General features: G+C 50.9%; 5 protein-coding genes across 11 annotated transcripts in view; 1 reads left to right on the top strand and 4 right to left on the bottom strand.

The window, feature by feature from the left end:
- Positions 1–15: 15 nt before the first annotated feature.
- Positions 16–6,824, bottom strand: slc4a2a (solute carrier family 4 member 2a). The gene is made up of 19 exons (XM_008337484.3): positions 6,674–6,824; positions 6,469–6,589; positions 6,070–6,185; positions 5,285–5,453; positions 5,075–5,210; positions 4,909–5,002; positions 4,601–4,658; positions 4,332–4,516; positions 3,636–3,825; positions 3,315–3,518; positions 3,082–3,230; positions 2,625–2,819; positions 2,340–2,552; positions 1,971–2,060; positions 1,482–1,648; positions 1,154–1,407; positions 894–1,063; positions 655–828; positions 16–203 (listed from the first exon to the last, which is right to left on the bottom strand). The coding sequence occupies exons 1-19, from the start codon at positions 6,683–6,685 to the stop codon at positions 123–125; spliced, it is 2,778 nt and encodes a 925-aa protein (XP_008335706.1). The 5' UTR covers positions 6,686–6,824; the 3' UTR covers positions 16–122.
- A 329-nt stretch (positions 6,825–7,153) lies between these two features.
- Positions 7,154–9,846, bottom strand: ttc19 (tetratricopeptide repeat domain 19). The gene is made up of 11 exons (XM_008337434.3): positions 9,644–9,846; positions 9,412–9,563; positions 9,027–9,115; positions 8,837–8,947; positions 8,621–8,659; positions 8,487–8,543; positions 8,344–8,405; positions 8,152–8,246; positions 7,918–8,081; positions 7,660–7,822; positions 7,154–7,578 (listed from the first exon to the last, which is right to left on the bottom strand). The coding sequence occupies exons 1-11, from the start codon at positions 9,721–9,723 to the stop codon at positions 7,421–7,423; spliced, it is 1,170 nt and encodes a 389-aa protein (XP_008335656.1). The 5' UTR covers positions 9,724–9,846; the 3' UTR covers positions 7,154–7,420.
- Positions 9,847–9,942: 96 nt separating this feature from the next.
- On the bottom strand, positions 9,943–14,480 carry LOC103398719 (oocyte zinc finger protein XlCOF6-like). 2 transcript variants are annotated; one of them, XM_008337433.3, is made up of 6 exons: positions 14,352–14,480; positions 13,724–13,782; positions 13,460–13,509; positions 12,646–13,252; positions 12,134–12,302; positions 9,943–12,057 (listed from the first exon to the last, which is right to left on the bottom strand). In XM_008337433.3, exons 4-6 carry the CDS (start codon positions 12,820–12,822, stop codon positions 10,703–10,705), a joined length of 1,701 nt encoding a protein of 566 aa, XP_008335655.1. In that variant the 5' UTR covers positions 12,823–13,252; positions 13,460–13,509; positions 13,724–13,782; positions 14,352–14,480; the 3' UTR covers positions 9,943–10,702. The 2 variants fall into 2 exon arrangements, with proteins under 2 accessions (XP_008335655.1, XP_016886367.1); XM_017030878.2 differs by having other exon boundaries at positions 9,943–12,054.
- Positions 14,481–14,619: 139 nt separating this feature from the next.
- tmub1 (transmembrane and ubiquitin-like domain containing 1) lies at positions 14,620–17,500 on the bottom strand. Of its 3 annotated transcripts, none has more exons than XM_025053773.1 (3): positions 17,418–17,500; positions 16,028–16,509; positions 14,620–15,906 (listed from the first exon to the last, which is right to left on the bottom strand). In XM_025053773.1, the coding sequence occupies exons 2-3, from the start codon at positions 16,453–16,455 to the stop codon at positions 15,543–15,545; spliced, it is 792 nt and encodes a 263-aa protein (XP_024909541.1). In that variant the 5' UTR covers positions 16,456–16,509; positions 17,418–17,500; the 3' UTR covers positions 14,620–15,542. The 3 variants fall into 3 exon arrangements, with proteins under 3 accessions (XP_024909541.1, XP_016886351.1, XP_024909542.1); XM_017030862.2 differs by having other exon boundaries at positions 17,387–17,479; XM_025053774.1 differs by lacking the exon at positions 17,418–17,500 and adding an exon at positions 17,060–17,353.
- A 741-nt stretch (positions 17,501–18,241) lies between these two features.
- ubtfl (upstream binding transcription factor, like) overlaps positions 18,242–23,985 on the top strand; it is an 11,966-nt gene continuing 6,222 nt past the window's right edge. The window contains exons 1-18 of one of the 4 annotated variants that reach the window (XM_008337429.3): positions 18,242–18,808; positions 19,706–19,779; positions 19,860–20,035; positions 20,214–20,297; positions 20,733–20,888; positions 20,960–21,024; positions 21,099–21,219; positions 21,304–21,414; positions 21,517–21,644; positions 21,827–21,968; positions 22,130–22,171; positions 22,292–22,405; positions 22,485–22,625; positions 22,708–22,818; positions 22,904–22,983; positions 23,173–23,362; positions 23,450–23,497; positions 23,791–23,925. In XM_008337429.3, coding sequence (XP_008335651.1) covers positions 19,725–19,779; positions 19,860–20,035; positions 20,214–20,297; positions 20,733–20,888; positions 20,960–21,024; positions 21,099–21,219; positions 21,304–21,414; positions 21,517–21,644; positions 21,827–21,968; positions 22,130–22,171; positions 22,292–22,405; positions 22,485–22,625; positions 22,708–22,818; positions 22,904–22,983; positions 23,173–23,362; positions 23,450–23,497; positions 23,791–23,925 — 1,899 coding nt within the window. In that variant the 5' untranslated portion in view covers positions 18,242–18,808; positions 19,706–19,724. Of the gene's footprint in view, positions 18,809–19,701; positions 19,780–19,859; positions 20,036–20,213; positions 20,298–20,732; positions 20,889–20,959; positions 21,025–21,098; positions 21,220–21,303; positions 21,415–21,516; positions 21,645–21,826; positions 21,969–22,129; positions 22,172–22,291; positions 22,406–22,484; positions 22,626–22,707; positions 22,819–22,903; positions 22,984–23,172; positions 23,363–23,449; positions 23,498–23,790; positions 23,927–23,985 lie in introns of all 4 variants that reach the window. The other 3 variants (XM_017030874.2, XM_008337426.3, XM_008337427.3) reach the window with 3 other exon arrangements.

Genomic DNA, 23,985 nt, shown 5'->3' with positions numbered 1-23,985 from the left:
AAGAATCAGACTTTTATTCACATCCTGAATTATTTTTAAGCCAATAAATGAACTGTGCCTTTAAAGGCCACGTGATTGGTTACAACAGGTCAGGCTCCACCAATCACTGCTGCAGCTGCAGGTCACACGGCCAACTGCATCTCAGAATGCTCGTCCTGACCCTCGCCTTCCTGTAGGTGGAGCTCCGCATCATCACTGTCGAGCTAATGGGACAAAGGTCAGAGGTCACCGTCTGAGGTCAAACACCCTGATGTTAGCTAACCTCTGCTACACTGTTGTTCTTCCTGTTTGTCAAGGTAGACTGAGGTGCGCTAAAACGGTTAGCTGCTTCAAAACGACTCAAACCTGTCAGCAGATACGGAATCATTGAAACAGCTAGCAGCTAGCTAATGGCTAATGGCTATTGCTAATGTGTCTGTGACTTCTTTGTTCACTTCAGCTTCAGCTTGGAGTTCAGCTCATATGTGGCTAATGCTAACGCTAACAAATTCAGACCTAAAGAAACAAAGAATAAAACTCTGCAGAAACATTCTGAACAACAGGGAGGATGGGGGGCGGGGGGGGGCAGCTGTCCCCCTGGAGGACCACGGAGGTTCAACAGGACATAAACACAACATCACATGAGTGTCAGATAAGAGAGGGGGCGTGGCTTACGCTCTGCAGCTCCTGGTGGTTGAAGAGTCGTGGTAGAAGGAAAATCCTCACTGGAATTGTTAGCAACAGTACAAAGGGGAACGCCAGCGCCGCCGCAGTGGCCATGACAAGCCACAGGAGGGACAGACAAATCAGCTGGACCAGGGTGAACAGGTGCATCCTCAGACTCCGGACCTGCAGGGACAAAACCACGTCATCACCAAATCGAGCCAAACAGAACCAGGAGGGGCGGGGCTAACCTGACGAGTGTAGCTGTAGTTTGGGTGGTGCTTCGACGGCATCAGCAGCAGAACCAGCCTCTCCGTCAACTGGATGCCATTCAGTGACATCACACCCATGTACAGGAAGATCCCAAAGAGGACGGCCAACGGTATCTGGCGCAGAACGCCGCCCATCACGATGGACAGACCTAAGAGGTGGTCAGAACCAGAACTAAGAGTTAGGAGAGCGATCAACCAATCCTCCACGGAACCTTGAGGTCAGGTTCTCCTGGACGTACCGACTAGAACAGCTACCAGAAAACCCGTCATCCGCTGCTCCAGGACCTTCTGGATCTGGGGCTTGACTCCAGGATCCGAGGTTTTGCTCATGATGGTCAGGGCGTTGGTATGAGTGACGGAGCGCACGGTGGCCGCCGAGAGCCACGGCAGTCCAAAGAGCGCCGAGACTCCGCCCAACAGCACGATGACGAGAAGATCCAGGTGAAACCCGGTTCCCTTCACAAGTTTCCTCTCCTTCTTACTGACGATCAGTCTGAAAGAACAAAGGTTTGGAACAAAGAACGTTCTGGACCAGAGCCGGGTCTGTGGAGCAGGAGAAGAACCTACGCTGTGATCTGAGACTCCATGAAGATCAGGATGAAGACCAGGACAGCCGGCAGAACGCTGGCAGCCATCATCCAAACAGGAAACTGTCCGTCCGACCCCAGAGGAGAAATCAGCCAATCCCGTTTCTCCGGACTGGAGACGGAGAAGCCACTGGGAACGCTGAGTTTCTGTTCACGAGAACCAACTTTAGAACCACGTCAGACAAGGTGTCACTGGGCCACGGTCAGTGGGTACCAGGAAGTGGGTCAGTTGGCAGTGGGTCAGTTGGCAGTGGGTCAGTTGGCAGTGGGTCAGTTGGCAGTGGGTCATGGGTCGTTTGGGAGAAACACATTGAGGACACCAGACTGGACTGGACTGGACGTAGGACCCCAGCCCACAGGGGTAGTGGGTCAAAACAGGACCCCTGCCCCTGATCGTGCTGGTGTTGCTGGTGTTGCTGGTGTTGCTGGTGTTGTGCTGGTATCTAAAGTGGTGAGGACCAGGTCTCACCTGAGTGAAGGTGTCGTCCACGCTGTAGTCCACCAGGACCATGATCAGGATTGAGATGGGAACGCCAAAGTCTCCGATGATCCGACGCAGCTGAGGACACAGTCGGACTGAGTTACACATCAACCAGTACAACGCCACAACTTTAGTACCAACGTACGAATGAGTACTGAAACTGCAGTTTCCACTAAATACTGCAGCTGGTGCGGTTCTGAACACTGTTGGTACATAAACCTATCGGTACTAGCACTGCCTCACAAGAAGGAACAACGTGCGAGTACTGATCCTGTACATGTGTACTTGTAAGTACTGCCGAGTACCAATGCAGTTTTGTATCATGTATTCATGATCAGTGCAGTATCAACTACTGACCCTCCCCGGGAAGAAGGAACTGTTCCTGAACATGCGAAGGTAGAAGGCACTACAGAAGGTTCCGGTCATCAGAACCAGGGACAGTAATGCAGTGTTGGGTTCCCCGGTGATTTTCCCAGAATTCCCGTCCCCAGCCGTGCTGATGTTCCAGGTGAAAGGAGTTCCTGTGGTGTTCCTTCGACAGCAATTCTGGAGAGGATGTTCCTGAAAGATCTAGAAGAGACCAACACATGACCTGGACGTTCTGCCGTCTGTCACGGGGGTTCTGTTGGACCTGGGCTTCACCTGAACAAGTTTAGCAAAGGTCTCGTAGATGAAAATGAGAGAGATGAGGAAGGAGAAGATCTCCTGAGTGAAGCGGGAGACCAGAGCAACCAGGACACTTCCTTCAAAGGCCACCGTCAGAAGAACGATAAGAACCAGCCAAAACCCGATCCAGACCCGTCCTGTCAGGTAGTCCACACCATTGACCCTGCAAAACTACAGACACACCCCGAGTCAGTGCTGAGTGATGAGGAAGGAGAAGATCTCCTGAGTGAAGCGGGAGACCAGAGCAACCAGGACACTTCCTTCAAAGGCCACCGTCAGAAGAACGATAAGAACCAGCCAAAACCCGATCCAGACCCGTCCTGTCAGGTAGTCCACACCATTGACCCTGCAAAACTACAGACACACCCCGAGTCAGTGCTGAGTGATCCAGGGCTGAGGGTTCCCCTCTCCTCCAGGCCGATGTTGAGCTCACAGAGTAGAAGGCCTCCTCGAACACCAGCAGAGGACCAGAGAAGCCAATGACCAGCAGAGGCTGAGCTCCAACCAGGCTGAAGACCGTTCCCTGCACGGCCGTGGCCACCATCAGCTCAGAGACACCCATCAGACCTTCAGTCTTCTCCGCTGTGAGACAAGGACAGGTAAATGTCTACATCTACAGACCCCCACCCCGAGGAGTCCAGGAGGTCCAGGAAGTGCTGCTCTCACCGAGGAGCCCCCCGAAGGTGATGGCCGGTGACAGGGCCGCAAAGTAGATGAAGATGACGGCGGCCATGCACTGAGGGTTGAGGGCGTCTGTGATGTCACTGAGGTACTGAGGGTAGCGCCGAGTCACGTCTCTTACGAGACCACCAAACAGACGGCCCGAGCGCTTGAGGTGGTCCTCCCTGGGTTTGGACGGACCGGGGGAACCTATCGGAATGAAGACCAGGACGTTCAGAAAGATGAGGAGCCCTCTAAAGAACCAGACGGACAGACAGACCAGGGACTAGGAGACAAAGTCTGACTCAGATACAGACGAGGGCCTACCATCCTTCTGTGGACCAGCGCTGACCTTCTTCTGCTCCTCCTCCTGTTTCTGTGGCGTTCCTCCTGGAGACTGATTGGCTGAGATCTGCAGCCCAGCCTCCTCCTCCTGCTCGCTGCACTCCAGTAAACGGTCGATGGTGGCCAGCAGGTCCTGCTGGTTGTCCACCTGGTACATAGCCTGGTGGAAGCGCTGAGACCATTGAAACAGTAGAGATTAAAGACGGTCAGAACCCAGAGAACCCAGAGCACCCAGAGAACCCAGAGCACCCAGAGAACCCAGAGCACCCAGAGAACCCAGAGCACCCAGAGAACCCAGAGCACCCAGAGAACCCAGAGCACCCAGAGAACCCAGAGCACCCAGAGAACCCAGAGCACCCAGAGAACCCAGAGCACCCAGAGAACCCAGAGCACCCAGAGAACCCAGAGCACCCAGAGAACCCAGAGCACCCAGAGAACCCAGAGCACCCAGAGAACCCAGAGCACCCAGAGAACCCAGAGCACCCAGAGAACCCAGAGCACCCAGAGAACCCAGAGCACCCAGAGAACCCAGAGCACCCAGAGAACCCAGAGCACCCAGAGAACCCAGAGCACCCAGAGAACCCAGAGCACCCAGAGAACCCAGAGCACCCAGAGAACCCAGAGCACCCAGAGAACCCAGAGCACCCAGAGAACCCAGAGAACAGCTGCAGGAAGTACCGTGTCAGACATTAGTGTGGAAATGGAGCGTCCAATCAGGTGGTAGTTCAGGCTGCTGGTGGGCGGTCCTAAGAGGAGGAAGAGGAACCTCACAGGGACAGGGACGTCCAGAACCGCCTCCAGAAGAACCGACTCCTGCAGCCTGACAAAGGCCACACAGGGACGGTCCAGGCCGTCCAGGCTGCCTGTGGACACGGAGGGGACACAGGACGGACACAGTCAACCTTCAGCCGTCCAGAGGACAACAGAACCGACGTAAAGGTGCGTACCCACGAGAACCAAGGTGGCCTCGGCTCGCTCTGGACCCCTCTCTGACAACTTCACCCCCTGGTGGCAGAAAAGAACATTCGTCTGGACACAAGACTAAAAGAATCTCAGAGGTCACATGAGGTCACATGAGGTCACATGAGGTCACATGAGGTCATCTTCACTGAAGGACATGTTGCTGCTCTTCACACACACATGGTACACACAGGCAGAGGTCCAAGGGCCTACATGTCCTGGTACTCAGCTGACCTGGTCCCTCTGGGAGGACAGTGGACAGTGGACAGTCACATGACCATCTGTGTCACTTTACCTTCTTCTCTTCAGGCTCTCTGTGGTTGGACTGGGCTTTGGAGGGCTCTGATTGGCTGCTGGACCAACCGTCGTCCTTCTCATCACGCAGACAACTGAAGACCAAGAGGACAGATGTTGGAGAGACAGATGTTGGACAGACAAATGATTGACAGTTTGTAACAGACCTGTGTCTCAGGAGGATCAGATTCTGGACCAGGTCTCTGTCCTGGTCCTGGATTTGCTGGGACCTGACCAGCTGACGGACCACCTGCTCTGAGATGCCCTGCAGCGTCCTCTCTTTCAGGTCAAGGAGCACGTCCCCTACGTACACACATTGATGATGTCACTTTTATCACCATAAGGACGCTCGCGGCACAGCGACCCCTGCTGCTTACCCTGGGTAATGGTCCTCCTGAGCTCCAGCAGCGAATGGAAAGAAAGTGGGGACAAATAGGGGCGGGACTCCGCCTCCACGGCTCCCTCAAACTTTGTCCACCGAGCCGTCTCCTGCCACTGGAGCTCCTGGTTCCTGTTAACCACCAGCTCCTTCAGTTCCACCAACACCTGAGGAGGACAGCATGAGGAGGACAGAGGAGATCCAGAGGTTACTGCAGGACAAGAAGAAGGAGACGATGAGGACACACTAGAATGACATCAAAATGTGAGACGGTCCAGATGAAGACAGAATGAAGGACAGCATGAGGAGGACAGCGATGAGGAGAGGAGGAGAAAAATGGAGGAGGACATCAAACCCTGAGGACATGTTCCAGGCTGTGGAGAACCAGGTCCAGTCAGCCTCACCAGACCAGACCAACCTGTGGAGAACCAGCATCCATGGTCCAGCTGTGAGCCGTCCTCAGGTCCAGACCAACTGTCCTGTCCAGCACCTTTATCACAGTGTCTTAGTCTCTCACACTCACAGTCCCAGTGCGTCTCACCTGCCCCCCCCCTCAATTAAACCCCCCTCCATCAGTTAACTAAGCTCTGGGATCAAACAGATTAGACGTGCGTCTCCTCTTTTGTCCTCCTGTCTCAGGTGTTTTGGAACATTTTATCCCTAATAATGTCCTCACGTTACAGCGTGAGAACTGCTGGACTTTAAGACACGGTTGACCTAGCTTAAAGGAACATGCTAGCCTAGCTTAGCATAAAGACTGACAGAAGGAGGAAACAATCAAACCTGCTGAGTTGTCCTGTCTGTCTCTGTGCGTCTTCTGCGCTGGTCACTCATTGGTCCTTTGGTGGTCTTCATCTCCAGCTGATCCTGTGCAGCAGGACCATGGTCTGGTTGATGACCTGAGGGAACAGGGGGCGCTGTGATCAGTTAGAACCTGTATTTGATCTGTGCTGTGATCTTGTAATCCACTGTGCAGCAGCAGGGGGCGCTGTGATCAGTTATTTCTGCACTTTCTTGTCAATTTCTTCACGTGTTGTAGACACGACAGGACAACATTAAACAAATAATGGTGTTCTGAGCGAGAGCTAAGTTAGACTGAACTAAACCCTAGTGGACAGTACGGTGTATTACATGTGGTCAGGTATGAGCAGCAGTCAGGATGGTACGGTCCAGAGCACTCACTCTGTTCACAGTGAAGATCCTCCGTGTCCAGACTCCTGTCAGGACCTGGACCTTCCGGATGCTTCTGCTGCTGCGCTCCTTCGTCACCAAGGCGACATATTGGTGGGGGCGGAGCCAGAGGCTGTGACACAGAGTGAATACAACCGCCTCATGAGTGGACGCCACACGGGCCTCGATGGTCTGTCAACGTACGTCAACCACTCACCACTGAGGTCATGGCTTCTGCAGGGGTCAAAGGTCAGCAGCTGTGGTCAGACAACAGGCTGTGCATGTCAAAGGTCAGAGTAGAGTGAGCTGTTTACACACACACACACGCGATACTTTCGTTTTGGTTGTAACTGAAGTCCAGTCTGGACCGGACCCTAGCTCTGTGTGTGTGTGTGTGTGTGTGTGTGTTCTCACCTGGTCAGGGCTGTGCCTTCATTCACACACTCACATCTGCTGCTGCCTTTATATACACACCACAGTCCATCGGTGTGTGTGTGTGTGTGTGTGTGTGTTCACACAATAGTCATTATCTCCTAAAGCTCTGAGAAAAGTGTGAGAACCTAAACACACCATCATATGAGAGTGAAGACTGTGCTGAGACCAGGACCAGGACCAGGACCAGGACCAGGACCAGGACCAGGACCAGGACCAGGAGTCAGAACCTGAGGTTCCCGTCCAGATGAGGATGAGACTGGACTAGATCAACAGACCAACTTTATTCATCCACGATTGAACATAATACAGAAAATCATCATCAGGAAGGTGTGTGTGTGTGTGTGTGTGTGAGAGAGAGAGAGAGAGAGAGAGAGATCATGTGACTCCTCTTTGTTTCCTCTCACACAGAGTTTTTCTTCTGTAAATCCACAGTAAACACCAGTTAATGCAGCAGCGTGGGAAACACTAGGAGGCGCCACTGTGTGTGCGCACAGACAGTGGAGACGGTGAGGACACAGTCCACAGACTGTCAGTCCTTGTTGGTCTTGTCCTTGGTCTCCTGCAGCCTTCTCCTCCTCTTCACCTCCTCCAGACCGTCCAGGATCTGGTCCACGGTCTCCTGGTCTTGGACCTGATGAGACAGACTCAGAGCCTCCTGATAGAGACGGAGCGCCTGGTCCAGACGACCTGCTGGACCGCAGACATGGTCAGAGACCGTGATAGAGACACACCATCAACACCACCTCTGCTGTGACCCCTGACCCTGACCTTTGTGCAGCAGGACCCCTGCCATGTTTCCCAAAAGTCTGTGCAGGTCTGGATGTCCACTTGATCGACTCAGCTCCACCGCCTGCTGGACCAGAACCAGGGCCTCGTCGTGGAGACCTCGCAGATCCAAGACTGTGGCCAGGTCATTCATCAGGACCAGGGTCTGAGAGAGAGTCATGACATCACAATGACATCATCAGGACCAGGGTTTGAACCACACCTGTAAAGTCGGACCCCGGTGTGACCTTGCGTCGGTACCTGCGGGTGCGTCGGTCCCTGCTCCTGGCTGCAGATCTCTAGCGCCCTCTGGTAGTCCTCCGAGGCCTCCTGCAGACGCAGGGACGACGTTCGATACCGGGCGCGTGAGTCCAGACATAATCCCAGGAGGAGGCGGGTGTTTTTCCTTTCAACTTCCTGTTCATCTGAGGACAGGAAGTAAAAAAAGATGGCTCTCAGCCACACCCTAGACACAGTGATGACATCATCACTGACCTGTTCGCTCCTCTTCTTTTAGCGCCGCCTCCTTCTGCAGTTTGGCCTCCAGAGACTCCATGCAGAACCTGAAACCGTGCTCAGCAAGCTCCGCCCTTAAAAGGACAAATGAACAGTGGGTGCCCAGCAATCTACTTCCTGTCTGCGTGTCACTTCCTGTCATGGCAGATAAGACCTGGCGGCTGCCCTCACCTGTTCTGTTCAGCGTACATACAGGACAGTTTCAGAGACATCTCCACCACAGCGTTATGATCCTGCAGAGGAAACAGGAAGTGAGGTCACACACTGTACACCCCATTAAGGCAGTATAAAGAATGCCCCCCCCCCAGACTGACCAGAGGCGCTCCTCCCGCCAACAGGAAGCTCATGGCAGCTTTAAACAGCTTCTCTGCCTGTGAACGCAAACGGGTTTTCACAGTGGGAGGTCGTCAGCGGCAACGGAGCTGCGCTGTGATTGGTGGACACTCACCTGCTCCAGTTGGCCCTGCAGAAAGGCCAGGTTGGCCATCTGAAGAGACACAGGGCGTGGGTTACTGTTTGTCCCCCCCCCCCGGGGGGGGGGGGGGGGGGGGCAACTCAGGAGCCCGGGGAGCAGTGGGTGGGAACGATGGACTCGAACCTCATACCTTCTGGACCACCACTGCTCCTAACATGTGGGCGTGGCCAACACTGTGGGCGTGGTTACCTGGATGTAGGTGTAGACGACGGCCTGGTGGTTGTTGGTCTGATGGGCCAGAGCCGCGGCCCGATGAAGAAACTCTGACGCCGCGTCGAAGTTTTCACCCTGGATGTGAAGCTGACACACAAACAGCAGTGTTAGGGTTGGTACTGATCCAGTAGAACCGATCAGTACTGATCCTGTAGACTACGCTGACCTTTGCCCTCTTCAGCAGCAGGATCAGTTCTTCTTCTTTTTTTTCTGCTTCATCTTCCTCATCACCTTTGGACCTGAAGAGAGAAAACGCTACACACACACACACACGTCAGTTTGGTTGGTGACGTCATCCTCTCAGTGACTCACTGTGACACAGAAGAGCTCTGAGGTGGAACCTGGTCTGGAGACCACACTGTCATCATCATCATCATCATCATCATCATCATCTTTAATAAAATCTAATCCAAAACGTCTCGTACTTTCTATTCTCCTGCAGTTGTACACGCAGTTGTACACGCAGTACACGTACTTTTTATGGATGTACTTTAAGTACAGATAGTTTCTAAACCCGGTTCAGAACTTTATGGACGTCTGTGTAACTCCACCTGCTGCGGTCCACAGCACCGCCGCTCCTTCCTTTCCCGTTCGTCCTATCGCCGTGCTCTGGAGTCTTCTGACGTCATTTCCTCTTACTGCTCTCCAGGCCGGGAGTCTCGCCATCGACGTCATATAGTAGCAGGTGCCGCCGTTTATTCCCCTGAACAAACAAGTCAAACATTCGTTTTTAACCGTATGTTTGCAGCAGAGTCACACGACGTCACTGCGGGTTACACCCACCTGAGGGCGGCTCCGACCCGTCTCAGCGACCTGAGCCAATGTCCAAATCCTGCTGCAGCGCAGAGACCCACGGCGGCCATGTTGACTGTTGATATCTGGTGGACCGGATATGACGCGTGGTCCGTCGCGTAGCTTCACGTTCCGTCTTTTCCCCAGAGCGTCTGTGACGTTTCACGTTAAAATCAGTTTGTGTCTTGAAAAGGTCTCGCTCCTCATGACGTCATCTGGTAAATCTTAGCTGCATTTCTAACACAATGAGTCAGAAATAATTCAAGTAAAACATGACAAAACTCAGAGTTGAAAACATTCTGGTGTATTTGTTGCGGCAGTGTTAAATAATCCTGAACCTCCGAACCGCTGCCCCCTGGCGTTCACCACTCTAATCTGCAGGGATGGTGCGTTTAACGACCGTAGGATAAATGGTTTTTCTTCAGTAGTGTGTATCAGAGTGTTCTGTATGACAGGGGGAACCATATATTTAGAATCCAACCAGGAGCCAATCACATCAAACCATTTGATTTGTATTTGTTGTGTTGGACCACTTCAGGTTAACAAGGTTATTCATCTTTTCAATGACTTGAATGTTGTAGAGTCTCAGAGCAGGGACCAGTGTTTTGTTCTTTTTTATTGTTAACGTTAGTGTTGTTTGTTCAACGAAGACAAAAAAACAGAAACTGAAGACGAACATCACACAGTGTTGTTGTCACGGTTTTAGCCCCGCCCACCTCTTTGGCCTGTAGCTAACAATCACAACATTAGTGTTTTCATGTTCAGTCATGTGACCGAGGCTGCCCTCCAGCACAGACAGTATTCAAGCAGCAGTAAGACAATCACATGACCAAAAGGGGCGGGGCCTAATCCAGCTCTTCTCCTGCATAGTATGGGCTGAAGAACCTATTAACAGCAGCAGAACTCCCTCCCTGTGGCTAATGCTAAGCTAACTTTGTGCATATAAAAGTGCGTTTGTGACAATGTTCAAAGAAGTGGAACCAACACTTGTAGCGTTTCTCTGGCCTGACTGCCGCCGCAGTGCCACCTGCTGACGACTACACCCCGGCATCACAGTGGTTGCTGGTTGAGAACCAGCGTCTCTACAGCTCGGTGTCCCGTGAACCTCTTCAGGTGGTAGCGCAGAACTCCTTTGGTCTTGAAATTCTTGCCGCAGTTGCAGACGTGCGGGCGCTCCCCACTGTGGTCCAGCTGGTGGACGCGGAGCAGAGAGCTGGTGAAGAAGAACTCCCCACAGGTCAAACAGTAGTGGTTCTTTTCCCCGGTGTGTCTGGACCTCTGGTGGCTGAGCAGGGAACCCGAGGTGATGAAGCTCTGGCCGCAGTCCTTGCAGGTGAACGGTCGCTCGCCGGTGTGGATCCTCTCGTGGGCCCTCCAGGAGTTGTGGTAGGAGAAGGCCTTGTCACAGTAGGAGCACTGGTAGAGTTTCTCCTTGGTGTGGCTGAGCCGGTGCATCTTCAGGTAGTGGGCGATCGTGAAGCTCTTCCCGCAGTCGTCACAGGTGAACGGCTTCTGGCCCACGTGGAACAGAGTGATGTGGGACTTGAGGTGAGACGACTGTGTGAACCTCTTGCCGCAGGTGGTGCAGAGGAAGGGCCTCTCTCCGGTGTGGGTCACCATGTGGGCCTTCAGGTGGGGGGACTGGGTGAACCTCTTCCCACACTGGGCACACTGGTACGGCTTCAGGCCGGTGTGGGTGCGGTGGTGCAGTTTCAGACCCTGGAGGCTGGAGAAGTACTTGCCACATTCGGTGCAGTGGTAGGCCTTCAAGTCCTCGTGCACCCTCATGTGGCAGTGGAGAGCGCCCTGCAGCTTGAAGCCTTTCCCACAGGTGTGACATTTGTGAGGCTTCCTGTTGGAGTGCGTGGCCTGGTGAAGCTTCAGACTCTGTGGGTTGCTGAAGGTCTTCAGGCACTTGGCACAGGGCAGCAGCTTCCTGCCCTCGTGTGTCTTGCAGTGGAAGTTGAAGCCCTGATAGGAGACAAACATCTTGTCGCACACTTTGCAGTTGTAGCACTTTTCACCTTTGTGCAGGTCCAGGTGCTCATGGAGCTCCCCCTGCAGGTTGAAGCCATCACCACAGAACCAGCACTTGAAGGGTTTGGTCCCAGAGTGGGTCCTGTGGTGGGTCTTCCAGTCTCTCTTCAGAGCAAAGGTCTTGTCGCAGTAGGAGCACTGGTAGGGGTGGTTTCGGTCGTGGACCTGCTGGTGGACGACCAGGCTCATTACACTGGGGTAGATCTTCCCACACTGCCAGCACTCATTGGGTTTGAGTCCATCATGGCTCCTCTGGTGAGCCTCCAGGTGGGACTGCTTGTAGAAACCTTTAGCACACAGGGGGCAGTAGAGCATCTTTCTGCCTGCGTTGGTCAGACACTGAGATGTCCGTCTCTCACTGTTATCTGCTGGAGGTCAGAGGTCAGGTAAGAGGGGACTTTCAAACTGCTCACAAACACAACGTGTGACCGTCCAGACTCTTACCCAAAGACAGAAAGTCCCGCCCCTCCAGCCACGTCCTGCAATCAGTCAGACTGACAGACAGCTTCTTGAGGACAGGGTACGTTTGGATCTCCACCTCCACCTCCTCCTCCACCTCCTCCTCCTCTGGTTCAATCTTGATCACAACATCTCTGAGATCCTTGGCCACATTCTGGAACACAAACACCTCGTCAGCAGCTCATCTGGATCTGCTATAGGGGGCGGTGCAGAGTGAGTCAGCGGGGAAAGCTGTGACTGACAGACGAACGACTCACTGAGCTGCTGGAAACTAAGAACACCACTGTTTTGAGTCGTTCACCTCACTAACCTCACATCCCTTTACTAATGGAACCAGTCGGTTCATCATTTGTAGCTGTTTTACGTTACAGCGACGCTAATTCCTGCTAATACGGCAGTTTTGCGACATTTAGCAGCGGTGCTTTATGGCAGCGTTAGCACCGTTGGCTTCGCATATTGACACCACAGTCACTGGAGTAACATAAACAGAGTTTTACCGACGCAGCGTCGCTTTTCATCCCGCTATTCGGAGCTGAATCAGGAATTTCACTGGTCGGCTGGAGACGGTACCACTGCTGTAGAAGAAGAAACACTTCCGGCAACAGCTTTACCGGTCCTATAGAAACAACCAGGAAAACGCTGCCACCAAGTGGAGGAACGACCAAACTGATCATCTGTTCATACACGGGTCACAGTGCTGTGAAACTATGACAACTTACTCTCCCACTTAAGGGACATGCGCCGCCGTAACATGACGTCATCTGCCTGCGCTCGGTCCTCTTCAAGCTGAGCAGCGGAAATGATACGATCTCTTACCGTTTGTTTTGCTTTATTTTCCTTTTTAGTCATTAAACAATGACAGCCTTTTCCTGGGACTGGACGTTTCTGGAGTAAGTCCCGTTTGAATTCCAAACAAGTCTCCGCCCATTACACGTCCAATTTAAGGCCTTAAATACATTTGTAAAAACCTGGATTAAACTCGTTCATTAAGACAGCTGTGACGTCAACAATAGAATCAAATGGATCACTTTGATGGTATAAATCAAGTTTTATTGTTCAGAATCTCTGTACACCATCCAGAAAGACGTGGCACGGATCCATGTCCTGAAAAACAAAACAAAAGTCACCACGTGTGCAACACCGCAGTCACATGACCTCAGATGTTCCGTTCTGGGATCAGATCAACGCTTCGGTCCTTATTTGTCACAGCGCCACCGCGCTCAGAACTCACTGCCCGACGGTGGCGCTACAATTCGGCCTTTTGTTTACATCATTTCCCAAGTCTCAGACGCCACACACACACACACTCACCGTCGGCATTTAACACAACAGCTCCCCCTCCGGGTGGTGAAGTGCTCCCTCTAGTGGAAGAATCAGAGATCAGAGTTAGTAAAGGGGCGGGGCCTCAGCAGAGCTGTTCAGGTCAGAGCCTGCATCAGATTCTGCTTCACTTAGTTCTAATCACTGCGCCCTCTATCCCCCGTGAACAGACTGCAGGGGGCGGGGCTTCAGTCGGCCTTTTTTATCATCACATCCAGACTCAGGATCACAAGCTCACAAGTCATGACGTCTCACCTGAAGGATGTGGTTGTAGTGGATCCAGCTGCACACGACTGGAAGAGTCGAGAAATATCCTGAAGAAAGACCAAACACCGTTGTCACATGACCACACAAGGTTACAGTTTGAATTAGTTGATCATCTGTGAACGTGAATAAACAACTGGGAAACACCTCGACATTGTCTCTTCAAGTTGGTGTTTCTCTTTTCTTTATTAAAAAGGAGTTGTGGTTATTTATACTGTCTAATAAGTTGGTTGTAGACTGAGTTTATGCCATTGTTCCCGTTTCTTTGTTTAAATAAAGAAAACTCGGAGGACGGCCATGTTCTTTTTCCCATGATGCACTCCTGGAGCGTCTCGTGCCTCCAGACTCTGAAGACAATGTTGTCTAAATACAATGAAGATATTATAAAATCTCAAACCCATAGAAATGCGTCGCTAACACTTAACGCTCTAACTATTTAAACTAGTAGGTCTGTGTGGTAAACACAGTCCCTCATCGACCTCCACCGTGAAAGCTAAAGATTTCAGCTCACAAACAAAGTCCTGAGAGAAAGACGGTGATTTCACTGACTTTCATGTTTAATTTGATACGAGAGAAAATGTTTACGGTTCAGGTTTTTACCTTCTGTTTTCGAACTCACCGTTTGGTTTTCTGGAGCCACGGGAAAAAAAGAAACCGTTCCGTTTCTGAACGCCGTTTGTGAGTGTCCTCGTGACGCCGTTCTGTTCAAATGTCCTCTGGCCAATGAGAGCGACTCCTTTATATACCATCCTTCTTCTTCACGCTTTTAACGGTGTTTCAAAACGCTTTGTTGCGTTAGCGCCACCTCTGGCTGCAGGAAGCTAACACTGGAAACTTTGACATGAAAAGCACACATTCGAACGACATTGTATTAAATATTACGTATATCAAGTTTTATCCGTTTATTTTATTCACACCATTTGTAATTTAAAGATGCGTGTTCATAAACACAGAACCTGTCGTTGTTCATCCATCGGTCCAGGTCGTGTTGGATACAATGTCAGCTACAAGTTTGAAGGTGCAGTTTATTCTGGTATTTAGCATTTGTCAGCACTGAGCATGTCGCTCTAAGCCTAACCTGTAGGTGACGCTAAGAATGCGTTTAGAAGAATGCCGAACTTTTTCAACAAACAAGAGAGGGGGCCCTTGGTGGGGGGGAGGGGCTCATAGAAACAGAGTGAATGACCTGTGGGGAGGTTGAAATTATGCTGCGTTTGTTAATATTCCCACGTTGTCCACCAGGGGGCGACAGACTGTTTCTAACCTGTGTCTGTTGAGCACAGTCACTACTTTAACTCTCGATGTCTGACCAACATGGTGGATTTCCCAGAATCCTCCAGCGTCTGATGCCGACATCTCTAAATATCATTGTTTCTGATCAACCAATCAGCTCAGCTTCATCATGTCAGTCATGTTTTTACCCCCATGTCACACCATCACAGTGATTGTGAAAATACAGTGGTACCTACTAGTACACTGATGACCCGCAGTTCAATACTGCGCTTGTGTACCGCTAAAAAGAAAAGAAGGAAAAGAAGCTAACGTAGGCTAATAAACAGACACAGGCTACAGGTTCAATGCTGCAAACACAGAAGACCACAACAACCTGACAGACGCTGACGTGCACCTCCAGAGGACGTGCACCTCCAGCTGAGAAACATAGCGTGGACAGATGTAACGTCTCCACAGACGGACGTGTGTCAGTCAAGAGGCACCTGATGAAGAACAGCTGTCACATGAGCCACAAACTTTCAGCTAAGTCTCCATGGCAACAGTCAACTCTCTATCAGAGGTCCAATCAGGACGCAGCTCAGCGTCTGTAGACGCCAAAGGCCACCAGGCTGATGAGGATGGTGACGCCCACCAGGGAGGCCGTGGCCGGCGCCGTGAAAAACTGCCGGTACTGGATCTGACAGTACCACAGCACGGACAGCATCAACACCAGCAGGGGCACCATGAGGCTGCCCACGTTCAGTGCCACCTGCACCTGGTCCGGCCCCTGCCGAGGCCCTGCTGGTGTGGCCGTGGAACTGCGGGGGGTGTGCTGTGAGATGTGGCAGTGCAGGACACAGTTGTGGCCCAGGTTCAAGGACTGGAGAGTCTGAGCGTCGTCCTGCAGCAGCTGACCCTGGTAGATCAGACGGATCTGCTGCTCCTGACCCGGGAAGTAGGTCCTGGAAGAGCACAGGTCCAAAGGTCAAGCAGGAGTACAACCGTGTATGAACAGTACTTCAGCAGTGTGTAACGTGTACAGTAGAGTGTATAAAGTACTGCAGTACTGGTACTTCTTGTTACCGTTTGATGTAACCGATGGTGTCCTGTGGTTGGACCTGAGCCATGGTCTCTGTGTCGTTGAGGAACTTGAGTCTGACCACCATGTTCCTCTGAGGTGACGGAGAGGCCCCGCCCACGGCACACCTGCCCCGCCCACTGTCCTCTCCCCTCTCATCTCCGTCCTCTGCCTTCTCCTCGGGGACAGAAACAGCAGGAGTTTCAGAACTCAGCACTGATGAAGAGGAGTCGGTGACATCACTAACGGCTGATGTGGAGGGGGCGTCTTGGGGGGCGGAGCCAGTTCTTTGTGTAGGGGCGTGGCCTGTGAACAGGTGCTCTGAAGGCTCAGAGGTGCGGGTGGAGATCCAGGCGAGGAGCAGCACAAAGACGAGGAGCAGAGCAGCGAAGAGCAGCGTGACCTCGTCACCTACGCCTTCAATCAGAGCCATCGCCCCCTGCTGCTCAGCACCTACGCCTGCACCAGGCAAAGGCTGTCGTCTGACCTGAAGGACACGAGAGCACAGGGACGGGATTCAATCTGTGTAGGTTCTCAGTTCTCCAGGTCATGACCTCTGAAGACGGACCAACTTTTCAACAAGCCCAGCTACTCCAGTTGGCTACTACTACTGAGTACTTCTAGGAAGTAGTTTCCATGTGACTATCGTGCTGTGCTACAGTAGCGTCTCAATATTAGAGTACATTATTAGAGAGTACTCCATAGTACTACCATGAAACTTCTGTTACTGCATACTGTACGACTCATGTGTTTGATGGTAGCTGTGTAAAAGTATAATAGGACAGTGAAGTACTAGTACAAGTTCTCCAGTGGAGTACTGTGAATACAGTGACAGAACTGGTATGGAGTACGTGTGTATTAAGGCACTTCAGTATTGCAGTTTTTAAAATAATAATTATTAAAGCCTTTAATTGTGACACTACTTTGGTGCTGCACACTTTCACATAACGAAACTGTAGTATAAAGTATAAACAATACTTTAGTATTTTGCCTCTCGTCTCTTTTTAGTTCGACATGACCAGAGTAAAGGACTTTACTTCAAAGGAGTTAGCTCTACTTCCGTTCTCACTGCCTCGTCGTTCCAGATGTTCCTGTCAGTCGCCCAGGATTTCCCTCGACTTTAAGACTGCAATGGTCTTATGTGGCTACAAAAATCTATTAACCGTCGACCATTGCGACTAATCGATCAACGTGACCACACACTGCGAGCGTACGACTGAAAACTGGGTCTAAAACCTCAAACAAATGGAACGGAGCTAAAAGCTAACGGCTAACATTTAACACAGAGTTGATATCAACCAGTAAATAATAAAAAAAAAGTACTGACATATTAAAACAAAACAATGAAATAGAAAACAACCCACAGTTTAGCTGGGAAACATCACAGCACCTTACCAACAGCGAAGTGCTAACAGGATAAGCTGTCACCGCTTCCGCTTCCGCTTCGTCTTCTTCGGCCGTTGCTTAAACGACCCTTACTGTTGGTTTAACAAAATGTATAATCTTGCTAAAATAATAAATAATAATAATAATATCTTGTTGAGAAAACCTGAACACAAAAAGGAGGAACATAAAAAAAGAATCACTTACAGTCTGGACTCGGACCAGTTTAATGTGAGGCATGAACTTCGGCCACTGCTCCTCCGTCTGGCTGAGACATCCTGTGTTTTATGTCAAAACCTAATGTGGTCTAAATGAAAAGCTGCTGCTTCAACATTGTTTCAGCCTGATGTACAGCTGTTGCCATGGTTACCACCCATGGTTACTAACGTGTGCAGCGCAGACCATCCTTAGTTTGAAAGTGTTGTCATTCAGGCTTCTTATATTTATATATAAGAATATATATATTTGTATAAACCACTCCATCTACAGTGCTATGTCAACAGTGGTAACATTATATAAAAATATATTTATTTATCTCGTTGTTTAGCCTTGAACACAGGAACAGTCCGTTCTTCTCACAGCCAGAACCGGAAGTGTTAATGAACACCTTTCAAACTGGGCCTTAGTTCGACTGTGTTTCGTATAATTTACTTGTTCATTTAAACATTGTTTGAAGCACAACTGTACAAAAGAAAATGTACAACAACGTGTAAAACTGGTCAATCAAAAAGTCACGTTCTCTGCAGTTTTTCTGCGGACTTATCGTTTAACGTCGTTGCATCAGCGACTTTCAAAGTAAAAGTCTAATTCACCAAAATCATGGTTTGTTCCTTTAATGTGGTACAACATCCGGGGAAGAACACACGCACACAAGATCATTTTTAATTCAAATTTAATTCTAAATCTAAGAAAACCACATTTGAACGTTAATAATAATATGGTGTTCCTGTACGGGCCTCCCTGGACCACAGAAACTCCGAGGACCCTGGCTCTCCACCGCCGGCTCTGGGTGCTCTGTCGGCGGACAACAGAGTCCCGCTGCTCTTCAGCTCTCAGGCCGAAAGCCGAGGCCCAAGCGGCGGCCAACGACGCTCAGCTCGACGGGGTCCCGTTCCTGCCGTTTTGACGAAGCCAGAACCGGATCCAGACCGGCCTCTAGAGCGTTTTTCTCCGCGGTCTCTGATTTCATCCTCCGCCTTCGTGCTCATGTTTTGCCCCGGAGTTCCTCCCCCTGCGGCGCTGGGCGGAGTTTCACACCGGAGTAGACGCTCCTTTTGTCGGATACGCTTTGACTCGACTCCCCGGGGTTTGGGACTCAAAACCACACAGTCGAAAGCAGCAGGAAAAGTCCGGACGGGTCCGGGGTGTTCGGTGCTCGTCCGGCTGTGAATGTGAGGCAGCAGGTGAGCGAAAATCCGTTTTTGTAACACCTTTCTACGCTTTTTTTCGTTCGTTTTTCCACCGAGTGTGGAGGGAATTCATGGCGGCCTCGCAGTGAAGGCTGGTGGGTGAGCAAGCAGACGGAGGGCCCGCCATGCAGCTAAAGTTCTGCTGTGTTGGCATTTCCACAACAACATTGATTCTTATACAGTTAATAAATCAAACCACGGCTTCAGGTGGAACCAAAGACCAAAGGTTCTCGGCCTCGTTCCTCTGTTTTGTCTCCTCAGCGGGGAATCCACGTGTCCGGTTCCGGTCGCTGTTTTCGCTAATGCCTCAAAACAGTTCGGGGTAAAAGTGCTTTTCTGTGACGGTTCTGATTAGGAGCTGACACCCTGTAGTCAGAACGACTTCTGCAACTGAACGCACGTCACTACCGGACAGGAGCCACTGCTGAAGCCGCGCAAAACACCGCTGCTGTTTTCTACTTTGTTCCGTTTCTCGCGGTACCGCAGACCTGACGTCATAAGCCAGCGTGGGTCCATAATGACCATTAGCTCAGGTCCAACACAAAGGTGTTCTTCTTGCACTGTGGTTCTGAACTGGTACCGTTTTGTTCTTAACCATAACCGAGCTGACAGTCAGTGCTGACATCCATGGCTTCGTTCCTCTGATCATTTTTACTGTTTTGAGGTTTTCGGTGACAGCAGCGCCCTCTACTGGTGTAACGTCCACTCCTAAGCGGGTTACAACAACGTTTTTTTTAGGGCTGTAGTTGTTATTTTTCTTTTTGCTATTGTGTCTCAATGTATAAACAAGTAGGGTTTTACTGAACTGTGCCTGTGGGTGGCGCTGTGATATCTGTGATGCCACCTGTACCAGTGTCCTTACTGTGTATCTGTGTGTGTGTGTTTTGGGAGGTGTCTGACCTGCTGCAGAATGAACGGCGGTGGTGCGTCTACGCCTCAGTGTTCGAGGATCAAAAATGACCCAGGTCGGTCTTCAACACCTGCCACTCACGACGGAGGGCGTTTTTAGGAGCGCTGTGATTGGTTGATTTCTGTGTTCACTCAGATGACTGGAGCAAAGACGAGTGTCTGACGCTGCTGGAGAGGATCCGCGGTCTGCTGCCCGACGGAGACGCCATGAAATACAAAACCACCGAGTCACATTTTGACTGGGACAAAGTCTGCTTCGCTAACTTCAGCGCAGACATGTGTCGACAGAAGTGGCACAAAGTGTCGTCTGAGGTACGAGGTCAACCAGTGGTCAGACACAGAGGCCGCTGGTCCACTGCTGCCTCCTGTGGTCACTCTGTGTCACAAGAGTGAAGTCGCAGTCCTACATAAAATCACTGTTGGGGGTGTGTGTGTGTGTGTGGGGGGGGGTGTGTGACCTCTCACTGAAATCTGCTGTGACACTTTTTAGGTCCGTAAATACAGAACAATGACGGAACTAATTGTGGATGCCATCGAGTTTGTGAAGAACCCATACAAGGGAAAGAAGCTGAAGGTGAGAAGTCGCTGCTGACCTGTGCTAGTGCTAGTACTGTGCTAGTACTGTGCTAGTGCTAGTACTGTGCTAGTGCTAGTACTGTGCTAGTGCTACATCCAATAGCTAAGGTTTTGCCACAGTGAAAAATGTTATAGACCAGGTTTGTCCAATAAGTAGACGCCGGTCGACTGGTAGATCAGCGAGTTCTGGAGGGAGATGAGCAATTCAAATAAATGAATAACTATAACTCATCAGTGTGCAGTACTGAGCATGTACTGAATCATACAGTGCCACAGAGCACAGGCTTTAAACCAGCAACCCAACATTTTCAGTGTGGATCACGAGCACAGACGTGTGGACACTCCTGTTGTTGAGGTGCTGCTCTGGCTGCTACCAGCAGAACCGTTCAAGCTAACAGTTCTTCCTGATCCTGACCCTTGTCTCTGTCCTCAGACTCACCCAGATTTTCCAAAAAAACCTTTGACGCCATATTTTCGCTTCTTCATGGAGAAACGAGCAAAATACGCAAAGATCCACCCAGAGATGAGTAACCTGGACCTGACCAAGATCCTGTCCAAGAAGTACAAGGAGCTGCCCGACAAGAAGAAGGTGAGCCCACCTTTGACCCTGCTGACCTTTGACCTCTGACCCTGCTGACCTTGTCTTGTTTTGTCTTGCAGCAAAAATACATCACAGAGTTCCAACGGGAGAAGGAGGAGTTTGAGAAGAACATGAATCGGTTCAAGTGAGTCCAACGCAACTGTTGATGCTAAGCTACGTGTTAGCTAACAGCCAGTGCTAATGTTGGCTAACCTTCAGGGAGCAGCACCCAGACTTGATAGAGGAGAGGAAAAAGTCAGACCTTCCAGAAAAACCCAAAACTCCACAGCAGCTGTGGTACAACCATGAGAAGAAGGCCTACATGAAGCTGCACCCTGACGTTGGTCCTGCACACACACACACACACACACACCTGTACACACTGAGGTGAGGGGCTGACACGAACCTGCTGCTGCTGCTGCAGGTGAGTCAGAAGGAACTGAAGGAGGCGCTGAGGAGACAGTGGTCCCAACTGTCTGACAAGAGGAGACTGAAGTGGATCAGCAAAGCCCTGGAGCTGCAGAAGGACTACGAGGTACACACACACACACACACACACACACACCTGAAGATGTGTGTGTGTGTCACAGTACATGCTGTAAACCCTGTTTCTGTGTGTGTGTGTGTGTGTACTCAGGGCAGTATGAGAGTGTACCACGAAGCTCACCCTGACCTCCTGACCTCTGACCACGTTCGCTCAGTTCTCACCAAAGCTGAGAGACAGCTAAAGGACAAGTTTGACGGACGGCCCACCAAACCCCCGCCGTGAGTTTGACATGCTAACAGACAGACGGGACGGTGGTGTTAGCACGATGTTAGCACGATGTTAGCACTGAGCCAGTTTCGTCAGAACACCGAGAACTGGACTGGACTTGGACTGATCTGAAGAACATGAGCTGTTAGCATTTATTAGCCACCTGCTAACAGCTAACTGTGTGTGTTGACAGAAACGGATACTCACTGTACTGCGCTGAGCTCATGGTGAACATGAAGGACGTCCCCAGCACCGAGCGCATGGTTCTGTGCAGCAAACAGTGGAAAATGATGACGCAGAAGGAGAAGGACATGTTCCAGAAACGCTGCGAACAGGTGACGCTAGGCCGACGACCACACGCTAACATCATCAGGGAACACGTCAGGACACCACCCATAACACCAAATACATGCACAATGTGTTACTCTAACAGTTTCCCAGACATGTGACAGCTAGCACTGGCTAACAGACAGCGTTTGTGTTTCTGTCTGAGCAGAAGAAGAAGCAGTATGACGTGGACATTCAGCGTTTTCTGGAGGTATGTGGCTCATCTTCATCTGGATTAGAAAGATCAGGACAGTAGCTGGCGCTGCAGCAGCCACATGCATTAGAACCAGAACCAGAACCAGACCTTTTCATTCTTTCCCGTCATATCTAGAGTCTCCCAGAGGAAGAACGAGACCGCGTCCTGACAGAGGAGAAGATTGGAGGGTCCAAACTGAGTGTGGGCGTGGCCTCCAATTCACATGGAGCCAAGTCCTCGTCCGTCAAGGTAGAAAAAAGTGTTTTATCAGACAGTAAATGCTTAACGACATGCTAGCATGATTTTACTACGTCTTTTTCCCCTGAAGGAGCAGGAAGTGTGGCTCACATCCAGTTCTCCCAAAGAAAAACGCGACGGTAAAAAGACAGCGAAACTTCCAGAGAGGCCCAAGACGGCGGAGGAGACGTGGCAGCAGAGCGTGATCGGAGACTACGTGGCCAAATACAGAGTCAGTGGGGGGGGCGGGCAGCCTTCAACACAGTGGAACTGTCACTTACACTGCCCCTGCTGGTCACATGTTTGTCTGACAGAATGACCGTAGGAAGGCGCAGGCAGCCATGGAGGCGGCGTGGAAGTCGATGGAGAAGAAGGAAAAGATTGTGTGGATCAAAAAGGCGGCAGAGGATCAGAAGAGATACGAAGTAAAGTCTCCAGCCTGACTCCACCTCTTTCATCCCCAGGGAGTGGAAGATTGACCTGATGTTTGGGGGTTTTTGTCTCCTGCAGAGGGAGCTGTTGGAGATGAGAACTTCAGGTCAAAGTCAAAGGAAACTCAAGTTTGAAGGGGAGCCCAAGAAACCACCAGTGTGAGTGACAACTGTTAGCCTGTCAAGGTTATGCTAAGCTAACAGTTGTTAAAGCAAAGATAACTTTTTTTGCTGTTGCTAATGCTAACATTTCCCATAAGGCTGATGTTTAGATCACTGTACACAGAGTGTAATCAGTGTTCTTGAGCTCACCTTAAACCCCACCCACTGTCGTGCCTGGTCCAATAGGAGCGGGTACCAGATGTTCTCGCAGGAGCTACTAACTAGCGGCGAGTTGAACCACTTTAGCTTAAAGGAACGAATGGTGGAGATCGGAAAACGTTGGCACAAACTGAGTCCCAGTCACAAAGACAAGTACAAACGTCAGGTGGAGGAACAACAGGCGGACTACAAGCTCCAACTGGAGAACTGGGTGAAGGTGAGGTGGGGGGGGGGAGTGGGGGGGGTGTGGGGTGACGCAGTGCTGCCTTACAGCACTAACCATTTTCACTCTCCTCTGTTCCAGTCTTTGTCACCTCAGGATCGAGCCGTCTACAAAGAGTTTTCCACCTCGGTGAGTTGGTTACCGTTAGCCCTGAGCTAGCACCTCTGAGATATATATAATACTCAAAGAAGCTAATCATTCTAACAATAAAACAGCACAGTATTCACATTATTGTTAGGCTAACTGTAAAGAATGCTAATGCTAACTCCAACCACTGTCCACCTGCGGCTCCTGTTGAAACATTCAAATATAAAGTGAATCCACTTCATATACGCGTTACGTTACGTTGTGTGACCGGTTCGACTCTGACATCGTACGATCTGAGTAAACTAAGCCAGTGACGTTATCTGTGCTCTCCTCAGAAACGTCGCAGCTCGGCCAAAGCTAGCAGCCCAGCAGCTAAAGTTCGAGTGGCAGTGAAGGGGAAGGCCATGGGCTCCAAACCCGCGGCTCCAAGCATCGCTGTGGGGAAGAGGGCCATGGCCTACCGCGCTAAGGTAACCAAGCTAACAGCACAGCGTCACATTAGCTTTTCCTTTGCTAGCCCGTGGTTGGCT

This window comes from Cynoglossus semilaevis, unplaced genomic scaffold, assembly GCF_000523025.1.
Source record: "Cynoglossus semilaevis isolate Cse_v1.0 unplaced genomic scaffold, Cse_v1.0 scaffold992, whole genome shotgun sequence".
In the NCBI taxonomy this organism is placed as follows: Eukaryota; Metazoa; Chordata; class Actinopteri; order Pleuronectiformes; family Cynoglossidae; genus Cynoglossus; species Cynoglossus semilaevis.
This window is presented reverse-complemented; position numbering and strand designations above follow the sequence as displayed.

Excerpts from the sequence above, each read along its gene's own strand:
- tmub1 (XM_025053773.1), bottom strand. The coding sequence starts at position 16,455 with ATGGCTCTGATTGAAGGCGTAGGTGACGAGGTCACGCTGCTCTTCGCT. Across the intron at positions 15,907-16,027 it reads ACCATCGGTTACATCAAACG|GACCTACTTCCCGGGTCAGG; the intron begins GTAACAAGAAGT and ends GTGCTCTTCCAG.
- ttc19 (XM_008337434.3), bottom strand. The coding sequence starts at position 9,723 with ATGGCCGCCGTGGGTCTCTGCGCTGCAGCAGGATTTGGACATTGGCTC. Across the intron at positions 9,564-9,643 it reads CGGGTCGGAGCCGCCCTCAG|GGGAATAAACGGCGGCACCT; the intron begins GTGGGTGTAACC and ends TTGTTTGTTCAG. Across the intron at positions 8,247-8,343 it reads ATGTACGCTGAACAGAACAG|GGCGGAGCTTGCTGAGCACG; the intron begins GTGAGGGCAGCC and ends TGTCCTTTTAAG.
- slc4a2a (XM_008337484.3), bottom strand. Across the intron at positions 3,826-4,331 it reads CCACACTAATGTCTGACACG|CGCTTCCACCAGGCTATGTA; the intron begins GTACTTCCTGCA and ends CAATGGTCTCAG. Across the intron at positions 2,061-2,339 it reads GTTCCTTCTTCCCGGGGAGG|CTGCGTCGGATCATCGGAGA; the intron begins GTCAGTAGTTGA and ends CTGTGTCCTCAG.
- LOC103398719 (XM_008337433.3), bottom strand. The coding sequence starts at position 12,822 with ATGATCAGTTTGGTCGTTCCTCCACTTGGTGGCAGCGTTTTCCTGGTT. Across the intron at positions 12,303-12,645 it reads TGAAAAGCGACGCTGCGTCG|AATGTGGCCAAGGATCTCAG; the intron begins GTAAAACTCTGT and ends TTTGTGTTCCAG. Across the intron at positions 12,058-12,133 it reads GCGGGACTTTCTGTCTTTGG|CAGATAACAGTGAGAGACGG; the intron begins GTAAGAGTCTGG and ends TCTGACCTCCAG.